The sequence below is a fragment of the Tachysurus vachellii genome, chromosome 1, assembly GCF_030014155.1.
Source record: "Tachysurus vachellii isolate PV-2020 chromosome 1, HZAU_Pvac_v1, whole genome shotgun sequence".
Lineage (NCBI taxonomy): Eukaryota > Metazoa > Chordata > Actinopteri > Siluriformes > Bagridae > Tachysurus > Tachysurus vachellii.
The window spans coordinates 32,356,561-32,376,310 of NC_083460.1; the positions used below are offsets into that span (position 1 = coordinate 32,356,561).

The 19,750-nt window shown below is 39.5% G+C and overlaps 1 protein-coding gene across 2 annotated transcripts in view; it reads left to right on the forward strand.

The window, feature by feature from the left end:
* Positions 1 to 19,750, forward strand: part of LOC132854939 (arf-GAP with coiled-coil, ANK repeat and PH domain-containing protein 2-like) — a 33,446-nt gene that overhangs the window by 11,649 nt on the left and 2,047 nt on the right. The window contains exons 7-23 of one of the 2 annotated variants that reach the window (XM_060883625.1): positions 1 to 45; positions 157 to 252; positions 3,687 to 3,761; positions 10,063 to 10,175; positions 10,967 to 11,018; positions 11,189 to 11,289; positions 11,547 to 11,652; positions 12,017 to 12,219; positions 12,978 to 13,047; positions 13,745 to 13,839; positions 13,954 to 14,153; positions 14,903 to 14,980; positions 15,215 to 15,426; positions 16,299 to 16,408; positions 17,856 to 17,966; positions 18,071 to 18,135; positions 19,449 to 19,750. The exon at positions 19,449 to 19,750 is cut by the window's right edge and continues 2,047 nt beyond it. In XM_060883625.1, the coding sequence (XP_060739608.1) occupies positions 1 to 45; positions 157 to 252; positions 3,687 to 3,761; positions 10,063 to 10,175; positions 10,967 to 11,018; positions 11,189 to 11,289; positions 11,547 to 11,652; positions 12,017 to 12,219; positions 12,978 to 13,047; positions 13,745 to 13,839; positions 13,954 to 14,153; positions 14,903 to 14,980; positions 15,215 to 15,426; positions 16,299 to 16,408; positions 17,856 to 17,966; positions 18,071 to 18,135; positions 19,449 to 19,528 (1,812 nt within the window). In that variant the 3' untranslated portion in view covers positions 19,529 to 19,750. Of the gene's footprint in view, positions 46 to 156; positions 253 to 3,686; positions 3,762 to 10,062; positions 10,176 to 10,966; positions 11,019 to 11,188; positions 11,290 to 11,546; positions 11,653 to 12,016; positions 12,220 to 12,977; positions 13,048 to 13,744; positions 13,840 to 13,953; positions 14,154 to 14,902; positions 14,981 to 15,214; positions 15,427 to 16,298; positions 16,409 to 17,855; positions 17,967 to 18,070; positions 18,237 to 19,448 lie in introns of those variants that run through there. The other variant, XM_060883617.1, reaches the window with a different exon arrangement.

Here is a 19,750-nt window from a genome sequence, read left to right on the forward strand (position 1 = left end):
ATTAATCTTCTGCAGTCTAAGAGACAATCAGAAATCCTCAAATCGGCAAGTATATTTAACTTTAACAAGAATTAAATTATTACTAAATGTAAATTCTTTGGCACAACTTTTCATTGTTTCTTACACCTTCTCTACATTTTCTTTTCTGTTATTTAGATGTTGTCCTTCATGTATGCACATTTGACCTTCTTCCACCAAGGTTATGACCTGTTCAGTGAACTTCACCCACTAATGAAGCACCTCGGCGGACAGGTACAGCCAAGCACAGAGCTACAGAGCAATATTAACATGATGGCATTGTTACCAGAGATGTGAAGACTTACTATTGCTTTCTGACAGTTTGTTAGGTTTTATGAGTGCACTGGGAATTCGCTATAGGGTAAATTCTCTGAATAGTGCACTATGCCAATAAGTTGTAAATACACCGCTCAGAAAAATGAAGGGAACACTTAATCATTGTCTCTAGTTTTGTGTTTTGTTGGTGTCCTTGTCATTATTTGTAGCATGCGGTAGTACCTGCAACCCAATCAGACTGTACAGGTAGTCCAGCTCCTCCAAGCTGGCACATAAATATGTAGCTTCACTGGGGGTTTTGTGTGTCTCAAGAGTATAGAGGAGATTCTGGGAGATGGGCCATCACATGAGGTGAGCTGAACAGGGCTGTTAAAGGGCAACAACCCAGAAGTAGGACCTCTACTGCTTCTTTATGCAAGAAGGAACAGGAGCAGCGCTGGCAGATCCCTTCACAACGACCTTCAGCAAACGACTGGTTTGCATGTTTTTGACAAAGTTGTGACACATGAGGGTGCTCCTCTAGTGGGTCATTATCTAATCGGCTCTGTACTCTGAGCCCAGCACCCTGCAGCATGGATGGCCTTTGCCAGAGAACACCATAATTGGCAGGTCCAACATTGTTTTCTTTTCACTAATGAGTGAAGGTTCACACTGAGCACATGTGACAGCCTTGAAAGAGTCAGAAGATGCCATGACCCATGTGCTGTGGGTCAGTGAAGGGGAGGAATATCTTTGGAGGTTCACAGACATGCTGGCCAAAGGCACCTTTATTGCTGTTAGGTATTGGCATGAAATACTACTGTTGTCAGACTGTTAGGTATGCTGGAGCAGTGGGCCCTGGGTTACTCCTAGTGCCTGACAGTCACAGGGCTCATGTGTCCAAAATGTGTAGGCAGCTTCTGGAAGAAAAAGACATTAATGCCACTTGCCCTTACATTCCTCAGACACAAATTCAACTGAGAACCTCTGTGACATTCTGTCTCAGAGCATCTGAAGCTGCCAAGTAATACCACATACTGTCCAGGAGCTCACTCATGCCCTTATCCAGGTCTGGGAGGAGATCCCAGGACACCATCCACCATCTCACTGGGAGCATGCCCAGATGTGGTTGGGTGTGGTGTGTGTGTGTGTGTGTGTGTGTTAGGATGCTTCACATAAGGCTGTCATGATTATTAAATAACCGTAACCAGATATTAAATATCCAACCGCAATTATTGCGCAATTTTATTAGCCATAAGGGGGAGGTTGTAGTACCTGCATGCATTACGCTAAACAGTTATGGGTGTTAATTTCAATTGACACTGTTCTGCTGAGTTTTGCATCACTGAGCCATATCAGCACAATAATAATACAGAAAGACGAAAAAGGTGGCACCTGTCTGAGCACTTTTTGGTTTTATACCCGACAAAAAGGGGCGGCCGAAAGACGCACAGAAGTGTGTCGAATATGTAAAAGAGAAATACCAGCCAAAGGTGCCAACACCACAAATCTTAGAAACCAAGACATGTCATCCCACTTAATTTACAGAAGTTTGCTAGGCATCCACAGCCGCACATACATCCCGTCCGCTGAAAATAATGGAGGCTTTTGAATGGGTAACGAAATATGAATGTGAAATATGAATACCGCATAAAATGGCACTGACAGACAGTGTTACGAGGTACACTGCGAAGGAGATGCAGCCATTTAATACGGTGGAAAAACCAGCATTTAAAGAAATGCTAAAGAACAACCAATATTAATTGCCAGGAAAAACATACAGTTCCAAAATGGCAATCCTGAATTTGTACAATCGAGTGAAAGAAGATATTGTCAAAGATCTGAAACAAACTCCTTTTCATTCTGCTACTACAGACATGTGTTCCAGCTCAAACGTTTGTACATATGTTTTTATACCTTCAGTTGTTTGGAAATTGCTCCTAAGGAGAAGGAACATTTGTAGGGGTCCATAATTCATTTTTTTTTTCTGAGGTCTTGGTTGAGTTGCATGGATTTGGACTTTACATGTTATCAAGAACAAAATCAGACTGGCTCTTAGGCTTGTGAGAATTGCTAGGAGTACTGAGAAATCACCCATAGATTCAACATGATGGCTATCAGTTCAGGTGATTTAAATGTCTTTGGAAAAATGTGGTGTATGCATGTTTATTTTCTACCTAGCTTGTACCTTTTATAATCATCTGGTCCACATAAGCCATAGTTGCACGGGACAATGACATTTCACACTTTTTCATTATAATTATAACTACTATCCAGTCAGAATCCTCTAAATTTCTGGCATCTTTTTGACTAGATAAAGAGATGGTCAACTTACTGTAACATGTTTTAAAATTTCTGACCCCCTGGAATTCTTATATAGTAAATAAAAGCTGAAATAAGTCTGTTGAAAATGTACATTTGAGCTCTTTTATGTTTATGATGGGGAAATTTGTCGACCAATGATATTAGTTTTATTTTTGGTGAACTCCATGGTGATTGTGCACAGGAACCTGAATCTGGAAAGAGGAAGTTGAGGCTGAAGGAATGACTGGTTATTCCCAGGCTGGGTGTTCCCAGACTTTGTGTGTGTGTGGGTTTAATCTGAGAGTCTGAGTGTGAAAGAGTAAACATCAGACCTGGAGAGTTAGCTGATCGGGAGTGTGTTTTATTAGGAGTTGATCTGTGTGTGAACAAGAGAGTACCACCATGAAGCTGAAGAACATACAGGGACTGTGTAGACTGCCGTGGAAGAGCTGTCCACAGGTGGGTGAGTGTGTGTGTGTGTGTCTGTGTGTTGCCTGTGGAGTGCTGTCTATTGGGTGTCCCCTTGTGTAGGCTTTCCATATAACCATTTGTGGGAACAGCTCCTTGCCCGAGCGGGGGCTTATCCTTGCCCGAGCGAGGCTTATCCTTGCCCGAGCGGGGGCTTATCCTTGCCCGAGCGGGGGCTTATCCTTGCCCGAGCGGGGGCTTATCCTTGCCCAAGGGGGGCTTCTTTAAGCACAAGTGGATGATTGTCTTTTGATTGAGTGCCTCTATGCCACCTCTTAATGCCCATGCTAGAGCTGTACCTTGACCAAGGGTTTTTATGTCCTAGTGGAGGCATCTCGCTCCATGCACTTTCTGCCTAAATGGAGGCTGTGCCTTGCCAAAGTAGGAAAACATGAGTGAGTTTTTTCTCCCGAAAATTGTTAAAATTAATTCTTGAACGTGTTGTAACCTGGTTTCTGTCTTCATATTTGCCTCTTTTATATAAAGCAGGAAAAAAAATTTGAAATTAGACAGAACACAATTTTATTCTGAAATTAATGGGGCTTCCAAAGAAAGGTGTCCTATATGACAACTGATTATTCACTCACTCACTCACTCACACAGTTTTAATGTGATTTTTTTTTTGTGCTTGTTTTTTTTAGTTGGAGCAGTTGATGGTGGATGCTGCAAAGGATAAAAGGGACATGGAAACAAAACACTCCACTATTCAGCAAAAGGTAAAAATAAACGTTCACTCCTTATTTCTCATGCTCTCTTTCTCATACTCTGACTCTGTCTCTCTTTCACTGACCATCTCTACAGTACAACAACAATCACATTAACGAAAATAACTATAATAAAGAATAGTATAGGTGTGAGTGTGAGTGGGTGTGTTTGTGAGTGGATATAGGGTGTATGTGTGGTCGGGTGGGGAAGGTTATTGTACAGACCCAAGAGCACCATCTATGGCTCAGCTGTGTTTCTGGGTGGACTGCAAAAGTTCGCAGTGGTGATACTTCATCATTGTGTAAGCAAAAGCTAATAAAAGGCTCTAAAATTCTTCAGAGGTCTAAAATAACAGCACATTCCTCTTCTGCCACAGAATTTTTCCAATTATTTTTAATTTGTTAAAGAATGACACAACACATCCATTTATTATCTTTTTTTATCCAATTGTTTTGCATTATTTTGAATGAGCTTTTAATATAAACCTGTGTTTTGAGCTGCACTTCTGTCAAAGCTTCTGTTGTTATAGAAAATGAATCAACCTTCTGACCAATCAGAATCCACACTTCAGCATCAGTATGGTATAAGGTTCAATAAAAAATCATTGGTTTTTGAAATGAACAACTGTACTGATGGATTGGTGGATGGATGGACAGATGGATAAGTGGATTGATGGTTAAAGGTGTAAGCTGATCTGTAAGAAGTTGGTGCTGCAGTCATTCTCATATTTTATTCAGCTGCAGCAGAAACAGTGCAGCTCCTCTATACAGCGATTCAAGAACCTTCTTTGTCTCCACTGACATCTGAGTAAATTCCATGCTTCACCAGAATTTGCTTTTCGCTTGTACTGTTGGCACTATCACACTCATGAAAAATGAGACATGTGTGGGTTTCTAGCCTGTTGTGAGGACCAAATGGCACCTAAATCACAAGAGTGACTGTAAAATCCCTCCCTCTTTTTTTCACCTGTCATTAAGATCCTATTTTACACATTTTTCACATTTTAGCAACAATACAGTAAAGCAATATGTACTTCTCTCATTGGTTGCTTTGATGGGGGTGGACGGATATTGTGTAGCTTAAAGTAAGTAAAGTGTCTTAAAGTAAAAATGTCCATGTAGCATACTATACACATGGATTTAATCAAGATCTATAAACTTGGTTTTCTAAAGAGCTCGTCATGAAGGGCATTTCACACTGTGCTTAACCCTGGGTTATGATCATAGGGAGGGGCCGACCGGCCATGTAGCGTCGGAGAGGGGCCGACCAGGCGTGTAGCGTCGGAGAGGGGCCGACCTGCCTTGTAGCGTCGGAGAGGGGCCGACCTGCCTTGTAGCGTCGGAGAGGGGCCGACCGGGCGTGCAGCGTCGGAGAGGGGCCGACCGGGCGTGTAGCGTCGGAGAGGGGCCGACCGGGCGTGTAGCGTCGGGGAGGGGCCGACCGGGCGTGTAGCGTCGGGGAGGGGCCGACCGGGCGTGTAGCGTCGGGGAGGGGCCGACCGGGCGTGTAGCGTCGGGGAGGGGCCGACCGGGCGTGTAGCGTCGGGGAGGGGCCGACCGGGCGTGTAGCGTCGGGGAGGGGCCGACCGGGCGTGTAGCGTCGGGGAGGGGCCGACCGGGCGTGTAGCGTCGGGGAGGGGCGAAACGACCTGCTGTATCGTGTCTGAGAGAAAGAGAAAATAAACAGATAAAAAAGGGAAAGATTAGGGAGAGAGTGTGAGAAAGGGGCTGTGAGAGGAGAGAGTGAGTAGACGGATGGGGAAAGAGGGAGGGCTAGAGAGAAAAAGAGAATGGGAATCGAGTGGTAGAGAGGGAGGGCTGAAAGAGAAATGTGTGTATCAGCATTTCTAATGCTTATCCTCTCTTTTCTCTCTGCACTTTATCCAAGGCAACTCAGCAGGTAAGTCTGTTCTTTTCCTCATTTTGTTTTTTCTTCGCTCCATGTTAAAATCTCTGTCTCTTTGCATTGACATTTACAAGGTCAACACAAACATGCACTTGAGGTGTGAGGTGTTTTTCAAACACACACACACAGCATTAATGTTTAATGCTGCAGAGCTCTTCCTGGTTATTCTAGCCAACTTGCTAAAGCTAGCCCAAATGCACTGACACACTCCCAGACAGAATGATGGTCACTGCAGTGCTTGAAGGTTGTATACAGCGCCACTGCTGGCATACATACTCACAAACGTGCCCTTGCTTATATATCAGGCATGAAGATTTTTAGCCGCTTTTACTACGTGTGGTATCTGGTGAGTGTAAAATGTTTGAGGAGCTAATTGTTGTGTTTTTGTTTTAAGTAGTGTGTGATTAAAAAGACACAAGTTTTATTTTAACACATGAATGGTAGTAACAATGGGCCATGGGTCCATTTCCTATTCTGCATTCACTCGTGTGTGGTTTTGTGTCATGTAAGGAATAGCCCATGACGCATGCGTGGAGTTATACAGGAATTTTTTATTTTTTAATTATTTTTTATTTTTTCTGTATAAGCACACAGTCTGGAGTTTTATTTCGCTTGTACCCCAGTGATTTTCCAGCGTTATATGTATTCACACAATTGAGTGACAGGCCGCACAGTTTATAATTTTAATGTTGTTGTGCAATGTCTAAGAGACAGAAACATTCTAGCAAAGATAAACAGTTGTTCTATCTGCCTTTCTTTCCATACTTGGAGATGCCTTCCGTACATGTTAAAAAAAATATTATTAGATTATGTGTATCGTCGATCATACCAGTCCCTCTTTACAAGCTGTTAGTATAGGAACAATACCTACAGAAATAAATGTGGACACCCATTTTTCTTATTTATAACTTCACACACTTCTAATATAAGCTTCAACATTAACCTTCTTCTCGAGGTTAAAAGCTTAGCTGCGCCTTTGACACGGTCACCGTATGAAGCCGTATGAAGTATTTTACTTTTTGAGACTTTCTGAAAGGATGTTAATTATCAATATCTACCTGGCAGAAAATCAATATCAGGCTTTCTGTATGCCTCAAATAATAACAGTTTGTTGACACTATTTCAAATTGTTTTCAAAATGTTTTTTTTTTCTTTTTCAAAAAAGATATATTTTTATTCATATATTTTTGTAGACATTACATAAGAGAGATTTTTTCACAGTTTTACTAATGCTAGGAGTGTTTTTTTATTAGATATTGTGGTATTTTGTTAGATGTTTAAGTCTCACATCTAGTCTCAATTTCTTTTATATTGACCCTACACAGAGCTTTTTGAGTTAGCATATAACAGCTGTGTTTTTCCTAGCAGTAAAGATTTCTAAATTTAAATACAGTTTGGTTCATTTTGCTTTAAATGGCAGCAGTATATGTAATTAGATGCTGGAGTAGCATACCTACTAATTAAGAGAGAAGAACGAAGGCTAATGTAAATGTTATGTGTGACGTTGTTGCAGACGTCCTCTTTTCCTAGAAGGAAAAAAACAAACCTGACGCCAACTGCTTTAACCTATTGATGTCGTCGTTAATTTAGTTCACATTACTGTGTAGTTCCTCTGCGTCGTCTTCTCTCTGCATCATGTCTGGCTCAATTCTCCACATTATATGACTCATGAACCACAGCATGTCGGATTTAAAATCATTTCCATGTTTGTAACGTTGAAGCGTAATGAATGTGTAGAGTGTGTCTGGGATCGTTCTCTCTTTTTCCAGATATCACACTGATGTCATTGCTATATTAAAATAAACAGGATTGGATTGCGCAGATTGTGTCAGGGCTGATCAGCTACATTTGTATTAGGATTTAAAAATCCATTCAAAATAAGGACCCTTATAAGGCAACTGTACACTGCTGTCTTAATGAGACGCTAACCAGAAATTCACTCTGTCTCAGACACAGGCCTAGTGGTGAGTAAATGATTATAAATAGTTAAACATCTCAATAAGCATATTACAACCCGAATTTTTTAAATTTGAATAAAATGAAAACTAAAAGACTTTCAAGTCACATGAGCCAATATTTTATTCATAGTAGAACCTAGATAAAATAACAAATGTTTAAACGGCAAAATTTTACATTTTTATCCACTACATGAGCTCATTTCAAATTTAATGACGGCTACAGGTTTTAAAAAAGTTGGCACGGCAATAAATGGCTGAAAATGCAAGAAATCTTGAAAATATTTAGCTGGGAGAACAACTAGAAACTAACTAAGTTCATTTAGGTCAGTTCTATAGCATGATTAGCTATAAAAGGGATGTGTTAGAGAGGCAGAGTCTCTCAGAAGTAAAGATGGACAGAGGCTCTCCAATCTGTGAAATAGTGTGTAAAAACATTGTGGAAAACTTTAAAAACAATGTTCCTCAACATCAGATTGCAAAGGCTTTGCAAATCTCATCATCTACAGTGCATAACATCATCAAAAGATTCAGAGAAACTGGAGAAATCTCTGCAGTAAAGGACAAGGCCAAAGAACTTTATTGGATGCCTGTGGCCTTCGGGCCCTCAGACGACACTGCATCACTCATCGGCATGATTGTGTCAACAACGTTACTAAATGGGGCCTGGAATACTTCCAGAAACCACTGTCTGTAAACACAATCCGCAGTGCTATCTGCAGATGTCAACTAAAGCTCTGTATATGTGAATATTGTCCAGAAATGCTGTTGGTTCCAGTGGGCCAAGGCTCATTAAAAATGGACTGTTTCAAAGTGGAAACATGTTCTATAGTCAGACGATTCCAAATTTAACATTCTTGTTGGAAATCAAATACAATGAGTCCTCAGGGCTGAAGAGGAGGGAGACCTTCCAGTGTATTAGCATTCAGTTCAAAAGCCCAGCATCTCTGATGGTATGGGAGTGCTTAAGTGCATACCATATGGGCAGCTTGCATGTTTTGGAAGGCACTATGAATGCTAAAAGGTATATCAGGCAAGAATGGGACCAAAATTCCAACACCAAAACTACAGAAACTCATAAACTCGATGCCCAGACGTCTTCAAACTGTTTTGAAAAGAAGAGGAGATGCTAACACGCCCCCATCCCAACTATTTTAAGACCCTTCAACAGGCATCAAATTTGAAATTAGCTCATTTAGTGGATAAAAGTGTAAATGTTTAAACATTTATGTTATCCATGTTCTGTTGTTAATAAAATATTGGCTATTGTGACCTTGAAAGTCTTTTAGTTTTCATTTTATTCAAATTTAAAAAATGTTCCAACATTTCCGGAATTCAGGTTGTATTACAGTCTTGTAAAATTAGCAGTTAGGACACTGTAAATCTGTGAAAAAATATTATTAGTCATAACAGCACATCCCCAAGATTTGTTATTCCTCTTGTACTTGTACAACAATTACAATATTTCACATTTATACGTTTTTATCCATTTATTGTTACACCGAATGTTGTGGAATGTCTGAGAAACAACTTTCTTACATTATAATGGCTTTAAACAGTTGTTCCCTGACCTAAATCTTTTAAGTTTCTAAGACAGAAGTAGCTTGTCAAGTGTAATCTCCTCTGAAAACTTAGTTACAGCTTTACCTTTGTGCATGGATACAGGAGACGTCTTCAGTAAATGGAATAAAAATGAAATCTCCTCACATATCATCATTACAAATATGACCTTTATTAATCTGTTTATGTGGAGCTTCCAGTGTGAATGAGTCGTTACTATAGATTTGCTCACTTATTAGAACGAGCTTATGTCTGCTTATAGAACAAGCTTATACATTTATGTCGGTGAGCTTTTGTCTCTGTAGCTATAGTGTTTAAAAATATACCACCTCCAACTCTTCTTAAACACTTCTTCAGGCTTCTCCTGTTTCTTGGAGTGACTACTGCCTTTACTCAGTAATAAACACCCTTTTTTATTATCAGTTTAGTAAGATGTCCTGAGAGTGGACTCAGTCTTTTGGACTGGACTGTAATGGATATAATGTCCTCTATAGGATATTTGAGCAGAGCTCAGCTGTTGTCCTCACCGCTTTCCTTTGTAACATAATCACTGACATAAGAACTGAATCCTTTATTTCTTCTTCCTTCTCCACAGGAGTTCAATGACAGTATGCTAAGAGTTCTGTCACTCATCCTCATGTACCAGACAGCATCTACAACACCACACCACAAACACAGAGGTTTCGGTGTCCTACAGCTCATTGTTATTGTTAGCTCGGTGCTATTTTAATTTAGACTGACACGAGTCTGTCTAATTTTGATTTCATTTACAAACATAATTTTGGTTTTCACATTTCTACGAATGATGGACAATTAAATGGGGTTTATTTTGTGCAATTTGTGTACATAGTGTCAGTTTTGTTGAGTGTCGCCCTCCCATGTGTTTTCTTAGGATTATTCGAATGACGACACCAAGCTGGAGTACAATGTGGACGTGGAGAACGGGATCATTATGGAGGGGTATTTGTTCAAGAGGGCTAGTAATGCCTTCAAAACATGGAACAGGTTGGTGTAGAGCTGAAAAAAACACAATGGCCATTTCTGCAATGAAAAATTCATACAGCAAAGAAGAATGGATTTTTACTGGGATATTTAGGAACCTGGGTGTTTTGTCTGATCTTTAAAAAATTGACAGAAATGCAACATGTGTCACTACAGAAAACTAAAAGTTGATTATGATGTTCATTTGTGAATATTAAATAATAACTTGTGTCTAATGCCACTATTATAATGGATCCTTGAATAGATCCTCCTGCAGGATCTCAGTTTAAAAAAAAGATTTTTCTTTAAAATGCATTTCCAAGTAAACATTTGTAAGTAAAATTATCAGTAGCAGCAGTCAAGCATCGTTTTTATTAATGTGAGATGACCTGTGCCTAGAAAATCATAGACATGTGCTTATAGACAGTACTAAAGTTATCAGGTGACTGTGTTTGGCTTAAAATCAGAGGCTATTTCAGCCTGTAATTTCCTCAGAGGTGGAGGGAGGAAAAACAAACAGATGAAGCCTATTCAGTTTGAAATAAAATAGGAAATAATCCCAGAAGGCTTCTTCAGAAATAGCTAATGATGAGCAATAACCTTTAGTGTTTTTGGGATAGAAATGACTACATTGTAGATTCATTGTTAACTAGATTGGCCTTGTAGCTCCAACACAAAAGAAAAAGAGAACAGTTCATTGCTTTACAAAATGTTAAGTTAAATAGATAAATAAAAAACGTCCTTGCCCCACAAAAAATTTTAATCAAAGCCCTTGATCTGATTATTCACATTTTTGACTGTGTTTTTCTTTGCAGGCGCTGGTTCTCAATTCAGAACAATCAGTTAGTGTACCAGAAGAAGTTTAAGGTGAGTTACACGATTCTCCTCCGCCGATCAGGCTTTAAATGAGTGTTGTGTTTTACTTTCAAGTACAGTCTTAGCCATTAATTAATAAATTAAACAGTTAGAAGGTTGTCTTCTTAAATCCTAAAACATAATTGTCGGTGTTTGAGTATAAGTTGTGTGCTTTGACCCAGGATAACCCCACGGTGGTGGTGGAAGATCTGAGGTTGTGTACAGTTAAACACTGCGAGGACATTGAGCGCCGTTTCTGCTTTGAGGTGGTTTCACCCACAAAGTGAGTCTGGCTCAATAATAATAATGTAAAGTTGGACTGGGCCATATAACAATATAATAACATTTAATACACTTGATTATAATTTTCTATAGTACTTTGGATACAACTATTTTTTATTGATAACCAAAATGTTAAAAAAAAGTTGTGAAGCATGTTATTTTCACTGTAAGTATCTGTTTTAATATTGTATATTTTGTGTGTGTGTGTGTGTGTGTGTGTGTGTGTGTGTGTGTGTGTGTGTGTGTGTGTGTGTACAGGAGCTGTATGATGCAGGCTGATTCTGAAAAGCTGAAACAGGCATGGATTAGAGCCATGCAGAACAGCATCGCTACAGCCTTCAGAGACAGATCAGATGACTCAGAGGTGACTTTATTACAGATTACTCCAATTTTCATAATTAGATTATTTTAGTTCTTATTAAAGAGTTGAACCTTTTGAAGACAGCTAATATGTTGGTGCAATCCTGGTTTTTACTTGAATCTGGATAGCAACAGGAAGCTAATGGAGGAATGCTGCAGTGATGTGGGTGACTCTGAGTCAGAAGACACGTCTTGGGAAAATGTGCAGGCTCACTTATCATAACCCAAAAAGAAAAGACGACCATTTGGTTGTCATGTGATATATTCAGCATGGGGCTGGGCTATATGAAGATACAATACAAATATGTCACTTTTCCTAACTCTTCTTAGAAGTGATTTATGTGATTACTGTACAATGTTTTTTACAGAAGTTGGACAGGAAGTCATCGCCATCCACAGGAAGCTTAGAGTCAGACCCGAGAGAGAAGAGTCTGAAAGGGGAAGGTGCCGTACAGAAGGTCATGGCCATCGCAGGAAACAGCACCTGCTGCGATTGCAACCAGCCGGACCCCAAATGGGCCAGCATTAATCTGGGGATCACGCTGTGTATCCAGTGTTCTGGCATCCACAGGTATACAAACTCCAGCACACACAGGCTCGCACACACACACACACACACACACACAAGCAGGATTACGTACCTTTTTGTGCATCTGTCAGTCAATGCAGTTATGCTATGCAGCTATGCAGTTCTCATTGCATAATGGGACAGTTATAGTAAAGTGGTGAACATAAAAGTACCTTAAACAGTAATGCTTAATAACTGTTAATAAACACAAAATGAATTTATGACTAATGTGTTAGCAAATTAATGTCTCCAGAATAAGCAAATGTCCCCACCATTTGACTTTCACAGTCCCAGTTTTTATCTCTAGTTCCCCTTTAAAATTGCAATAAATAAAATCCTAAACATAGCCACAATTTGAAAATATTACAAGAAAATGTACACAAAAGTAAACATTATGTAAAGAATCAACCACTTTGTTGTTTTCGTAGTGTATTACTGAGGTAGTGTGTTAAGTAGAATTGATATTTGTTTGTTAAATAAATAAAACATACTTGTATATTAAACCTTAAGCCTACTTGCAAATCTTTAAAAAACATTTCTTCAAAAATTCTTTGTAGTATAAAAATCTTTTTTTTAAATAATCTGTTTATGTTGAGCATTCAGTATGCAAGTAACTTTGATTCACATCAAATAATTTGGATCGATGTCAGCGGAATTAGGGTTTAAATCATTAATAACAAATTAAACCTGTACGTTTATATTGTCACAATGCTGTCAAATATTTAACTGTTAAACATGGATTTGTTTTTCTCTCTCATTAGGAGTTTAGGAGTTCATTTCTCCAAAGTGAGATCTCTGACTCTGGACACGTGGGATCCCGAACTGTTGAAGGTGAGAAAAGAGAGATGCTGACAGATGGGTGCTGGAAACAGTCGCATTAAACCAGTCCAGTATCACTCAAACTCCCACTGTGTCCACGTCACAGCTTATCTCTCTGTCCCACATGCACACACTATCACAGCCAAATGGGGGCAGAAACAAATACTTAGAGTCCATTTTGAATTAAAGGTACTGCACACCATTGTTTACTGCATAATATTGTTGGGGTATGCGGTAGCTCAGTGGTTAAGGTGTTTGACCACTGGTCAGAAAGTTGTGAGTTTAAAGCCCATGTACACCAAGCCGCCACTGCTGGGCCCCTGAGCAAGGCCCTTAACCCTCAATTGCCCAGTTGTATAAAATGAAATGAATTGTAAGTCTCTCTGGATAAGGGCATCTGCCAAATGCTGTAAATGTTTAAACAGCAGAGTAATCACCCCAACTAAAATTTGATCTCTTTAGTAACCATGGCGATTACTGTCACGATCTTAATGGTCGTTTGAATGCGGATCGGTATAAACCTGATGTACATGTTTCATAACCTGTCTGAACCTGTGACATCCAACATGCTGTCATAATCTGTTTGGCCTTTATTCTCCAGCATGGTCATTCTTTTTTTTTTTTTTTTAAGTAGAAACACTACAAAATACAATATTCACTCTATATGTTACAGTGTGTCCATAATCTTGCGTAATTCAATGTTTTTCAGTTAATGCGTGAGCTTGGAAACGGGGTCATAAATCATATATATGAAGCTCGCAGGGAGGAGCTTGGAGCGCGGAAACCACAACCTGGAGACTCCAGGTATTCACTGTGATTCTAGATGATAAGTCCATCCATATGATGATGACAAGTGTTAAAGGTGTTTGTTTTTGTGTAATTTATCTGTTTATCTCTTTCTCTCTCTCTCTACTTCAGGCAGGACGTGGAGTCATACATAAGAGCCAAGTATGTTGATCGGCGGTTCATCAGAATGCCATCAGACGAAGAACTGAAGCTGAAGATCATGGCTTTGAGTGTAGAGCAGAAACGAATCAGTGACCCCTCCGAATCACAAGCACGACAAGCAACTCAACAAGCACATGTACAGAAATCACGGCCAGCATCCGGAGCATCAGGTTAGTGTGACAATACGCTAGTCTGTGTCCAGAGAAATAAGAATTTTTTTTATTTATTTTTTTTTATTATTAGTTTGCAATGCAGCTTATGGTGCTTTTATTTATTTTATTATTTACAACATTTTTGTATGGCGGATTACACCTCGCTACTGTAACCACAGCACACACTACTCAGTCTAAACCTAAATTAAAATTTAAGTTTAATTTTATGCAAATGAGAATCTAGATCTCCAATGAGAACAAGCGATGAACGAAAAAGTACGACCGTATCCACCATGACTCTGCGTCCTTTTTGCTTTCTCTTCCTGCAGCTATAGTTTAACTGCTTCTGTTTGACCTTCTTCACAATCCTTTCTGCTACTTGACTAACCTCCCGATCCTCTGACCTTTTGACCTTTGCTCTGTGACCTGGTCTTTGCGTAGCTGCGAGTGTCCTTGAAGTTTCCAGCGAATCTCTCTTCTGTCCTGGTGAATTAGATTCTCTCTTCTCCTACTTTGATGCGTCTGGCCAGCGCAGTAGTAAGTATAGAACAACTGCCACTATGGGCTAAGCTTCATCATCCAGCACCATCCTGTCCTCTTCCTCACATTCTGACCTCTCTTTTGCTTTTTTAACCCCTTCTGTAGCTGTGGTGTTCCTTCTTGTGGGTTATTGCTCATAAACTTGGTGAAATAGTCAGAGGTTTTCTAAGTAAACTGTAAACTTAACTCTGTGTGTGCGTGTGTGTGTGTGCGAATGTGTTCCTCAGTTAAAAGTGCAGAAAGTGGCATTGTGAGCAAAGCTGAAAGAAGCCCAGCGGTTGTAAACACCAGTCAGAATCATACAGGTTGGATGCTTCTATTTATAGTTATGATGAACTTTAGATTCTGATTCGAACGAAATGTGTTGATAAATTTTCCTTAACAAAATATCTCACAACAGAGCAGCTGAAAATCACAGTTTTAAATTAACATACTTTTCTAATAAATTGTGTCTGTCTGTCTGTCTGTCTGTCTGTCTGTCTTAAAGCGGTTTAAGTTGTGCATCTTTGTGTGAAATTCCCCTCTTGTGTGTTGTGCAGAAATACACGAGTCTCAGTCCTCCACATGTAGCAGTAAGGAGAAGCTGGTTTTCTCTGAGCCAAAGCAGTTCTGTCCCAGCTTGCAGCTGTACTGGGCCTCATTTACACGCAGCCTTCCTGACATGGCTGAGGCTCTGGCACACGGAGCCAAGGTCAACTTTATAAACACAGATGACGAGAAGAGATCACCACTGATCATGGCTGTACACGGAGTGAGTTATATCAGCTATCACTCGACAGGGGACTGTGAGGAGCACAATCAGTAAAATACTTTTGGTGGTGGAGAGAAAAACAAAACCGACACACAGCTAAACGGCAGTGAGAGTCCATTTAAGTGAAAACACACCACAGCACATTTTTGCCGACATTTTCATTTTTTTTTTCGCTACTTAAGTACTTCTTAAGTACTCTGATCTTTGCTTTAACAACAAGAAAAATAAGAGAAAGAGATATTCAACCTTTGCTGAGTTGTAGCAAACATTTTCAATTATAGTCTGAGTCTGAATGTTAGAATCTTTAGTGAAAATATTACAAAACAAACCGTCATGTGATAGCAGCCAGCGTATTCAGGGTGCCAATACTTTGGTCTTTAACTAAATAGTATTGCACACAGCCAAAACTTTCAGTCTTCAGTGAAATGCAATGTATGATATTTTCAGGTAATATGGAAAACTCAAATGTCATTATACATTGTGCATGTAGGACATTAAGTACTGAGCAAGCAGAATACATAGGAAGTCATTTGGAACAGTGCTGTTGACAATATTATTCCTGTAACTTAATAAAAAAATGTAAAAAATTTAATTCTGAAATAAAATTGTGACATGAAAGAACAGTGTGTTCAGAGGTTGACCAATCTCTGATTAGTGCTTATATTATCCCCACCCACATGCCCAGGATCAGCTCACATGATACCAGAGCAGAATGTTTGGTTACTCTGGTACGGCTCACGTAGCACTGGAAAAAGTGATGAAATATTCGCTTATTGGTTGTTTCATGTAATGCTGAGTTTTGTGTGTGTGTGTGTGTGTGTGTGTGTGTGTGTGTGTGTGTGTGTGTGTGTGTGTGTGTGTGTGTTTCTCAGGGCTCTCTGGTTACGTGTGAGTTTCTGCTCCAGAATTCAGCCAGTGTGAATCAGTGTGACAGTCAGGGCAGAGGACCACTACACCACGCCACCATCCTCGGACATACCGGGTCTGTTTACACATACACACAAACACACACACACACCCACGCACGCACGCACACCCACACACGCATGCACACCCACACACGCACGCGCACACACACACGCAAATACACACACACACACACATGCACATACACACACACACACGCATATACACACGCACACACACATACGGACACACTCACACCCCCATACATACACACACCCATGCACACACACACCCGTGCACACACACACGCGCGCACACACACACCCCCACACATACACACCCGCACACACTCACACCCCCATACATACACACGCACGCGCGCACACACATCCACACCACACATACACACACACACACACATACACACACGCACACACACTCGCACACACATGCACACACAAACGCACACCCTCACACCCCCATACATATACACACACACACACACACGCACGCTCACACACACACACACACCCACACATACACACACACACACACACATGCACACACAAACGCACACCCTCACACCCCCATACATATACACGCTCACACACGCACGCTCACACACGCACACACGCACGCACGCTCACACACACACACACACGCCACCAGTGTGTGAGTGTGTGCGTGGTGTAGTGGTCCACACACACACACATGCACATACACACACACATGCGCACACACACATGCACATACACACACACACACACACATACGGACACACTCACACCACTATACATACACACCCACGCACGCACACACACACGCGCTATAAAATAATAAGTACATTATGAACAGATTTAAGTGTACAATTATAAAAATGTAAATACACTCATTGAGCACTTTATTATGAGCTTTATTTTTAAAACACACCCAATCCTTTGTGGCATGGATTCGACAATATAAATTGTGTGTGAACATCTGAGATCAGCGGCTATAGAATTGATCAAACCTGCTCTGGTACCAACAATCATGATATGCAAATTCACATTTGTTCCCTATTCTGATGTTTGATGTCAACTTTTCTTAGCTTCCAGGCTGCATCTGAATGATCTGACAGGTTTTTCCAATAAAATGCTCGGAGAGTGAATATCATTAGCTCTGGGATGCTTTAATTAGCTGAAACTATGTAGAAATTTAAAATAGATGATGATGTACTTTCATCTATTTTGTTGCTTTGTGTGTGATTATATTTTAATTAAAAAAACTAGTTTTGTTATAATTATTTTTATTACCTTAATATCTTTAGATTTTATTTTGGTAGCTATATAATCAAGTAGTAAAACAAATGTAATGTAATTTAATGTCATTTTTAATTTAGCATAGTTTTGGAGTAATAGACTTTATAATTTACTGAAGGTTTTTCAGAAATAATAAAATAATCACAATCTAAATCACAATTTAACATAGTGTGTTACAAAGTACAGAGTGTAAAGGTTTTTTTTTGTCCTCTTCTTCTTCCTCAGACAAGTGTGTTTATTCCTGAAGCGTGGAGCCAACCAGAATGCAGCAGACATTGAGGACAAAACGCCACTGTCCATTGCGGTGGAAGCGGCTAATGCAGACATTGTAACGCTGTGAGAGATTCAGTTTTAGTTTACTGAGATGTTCTAATTGGTTATCACTGAAGTTAAAAGATAATCATAGATCACTGACACTGTTTGTTGTCTTTTCTCCTCAGGCTGCGATTGGCCAAGATGAACGAAGAGATGAGAGAGTCGGAGGGACCATACACAGGTCTCACAGGTCAATATTCCCCCAACTATCACACTGAGATTCAGTACAGGAAGTGTATTGAAGAATTTATTTACTTACAGCTTGGAGACACTTAACAGTGTCGTATTTCTTTATACCCATGCCGCTGTGCAGCTGTGACAGTAGTACAGAGTACAGAATAGTCCAGTTTAGTCCCAGATTCCTGTAGAATAACTCGATTAAAGCCATACAGTCACGAGGACGACTATGGAGCTAAAACATGCTGGTGAAACATTCCTACATTTATTGTATTTCAAGCTGCAATTATTTATAGATCTCTATTTAGATGGATTTTATATACGTTAAATCATCTTGTGACTCATCAGGTGTTGCTGTAAATCTGCAATTTTCTCATATTGTAAATTCTGCTCTCTATCCAGAGCAGAACAAAACACACCTCCACACCGTGTCTTATCAAACCTGACAATTTAAACCTAGTTCATGCTTTATTTAGCTACTTCTTTTTTTATGTGCTTTTTGCATTCTTTTTTTTTGATGAAATATTAATGTATATAAAAATATAAATAATACATCTATTTATTTATTAGAGACTATTTAAGACAGTTGAATGTATGTCATGTATTTGTATTGTATACAAATAGAAATTGTGATAAACACAATTTTATCACTTATAGTTTTATGTTCCAAATGAATTATAATCTTTCAGATTAAACACCGTGTGCGTGTGTGTGTCTGTGCGCGTGTGTGTACACTCTCCTGTTAAATTTAAGCCGGCAGGATCAAGCTACAACATAAAAATAAAGTTAAAGACAATCAAACATTTTCAGAGATAAATAGGAAAAACAAAGAAGTTACAATAACCTGGTTGGAGAATTGTGTGTACATCGATAAAATAAAATCCTGCCAAACCTGTAGACATTTAGGGTTTCATTGATATTCCTGCCGATATGTGCTTGTATATTCACTGCATCTGTTATGCTTTTTTTAATCTCAATTTCTTCTGTGATGCTGATAATAACACCTGCTATGTTTCTACCACCTCTGTACTAATATTTCCTCTTGGAGCAACACAAACGAATCGCATAATATTGAGATAAGATCCAATAAAAATGTCTCTTTCTCTGTACACTTCCTCTACGTCCTGTTTTCCTTCCTCTTTTTTCTTTTTTGCTGATTGGCTGCTGAGCTCTGAGCCCAGGTAGGATTACTTGTTGTCCTTTTTCTATCTTTCATTCATTTTCCTGCTTTTGCTTTTGCATCTTTCTCATTTCTGCTTTAACATATGCATTTATTTCTGTGTTTATCTGTTTATTTATTTACTTATTTACTTATTTGTTCCTCAGGTGATGAAACATACCAGGACATTTTCCAGGATTTCTCACAGATGGCATCAGAAGACCCTGATAAACTCCATCGCTTCTGATAACGAGATTCCATCAGAAACATTTTAATGTCTTTTACATTTTCCAAAACACACACGCAACTGTACCAAAGATGAATAGAGCTTATAGGAGCGGTGTAACTGATGGCATGATGAATCAGTTGTGAGTCACACAGGTGTAAATATTTGTCACTGCATGATCTGATGATTTTTATTTTACTCAGTATTTAAAATCTTACCGTCCTTCTCTTTTCATCACATAGT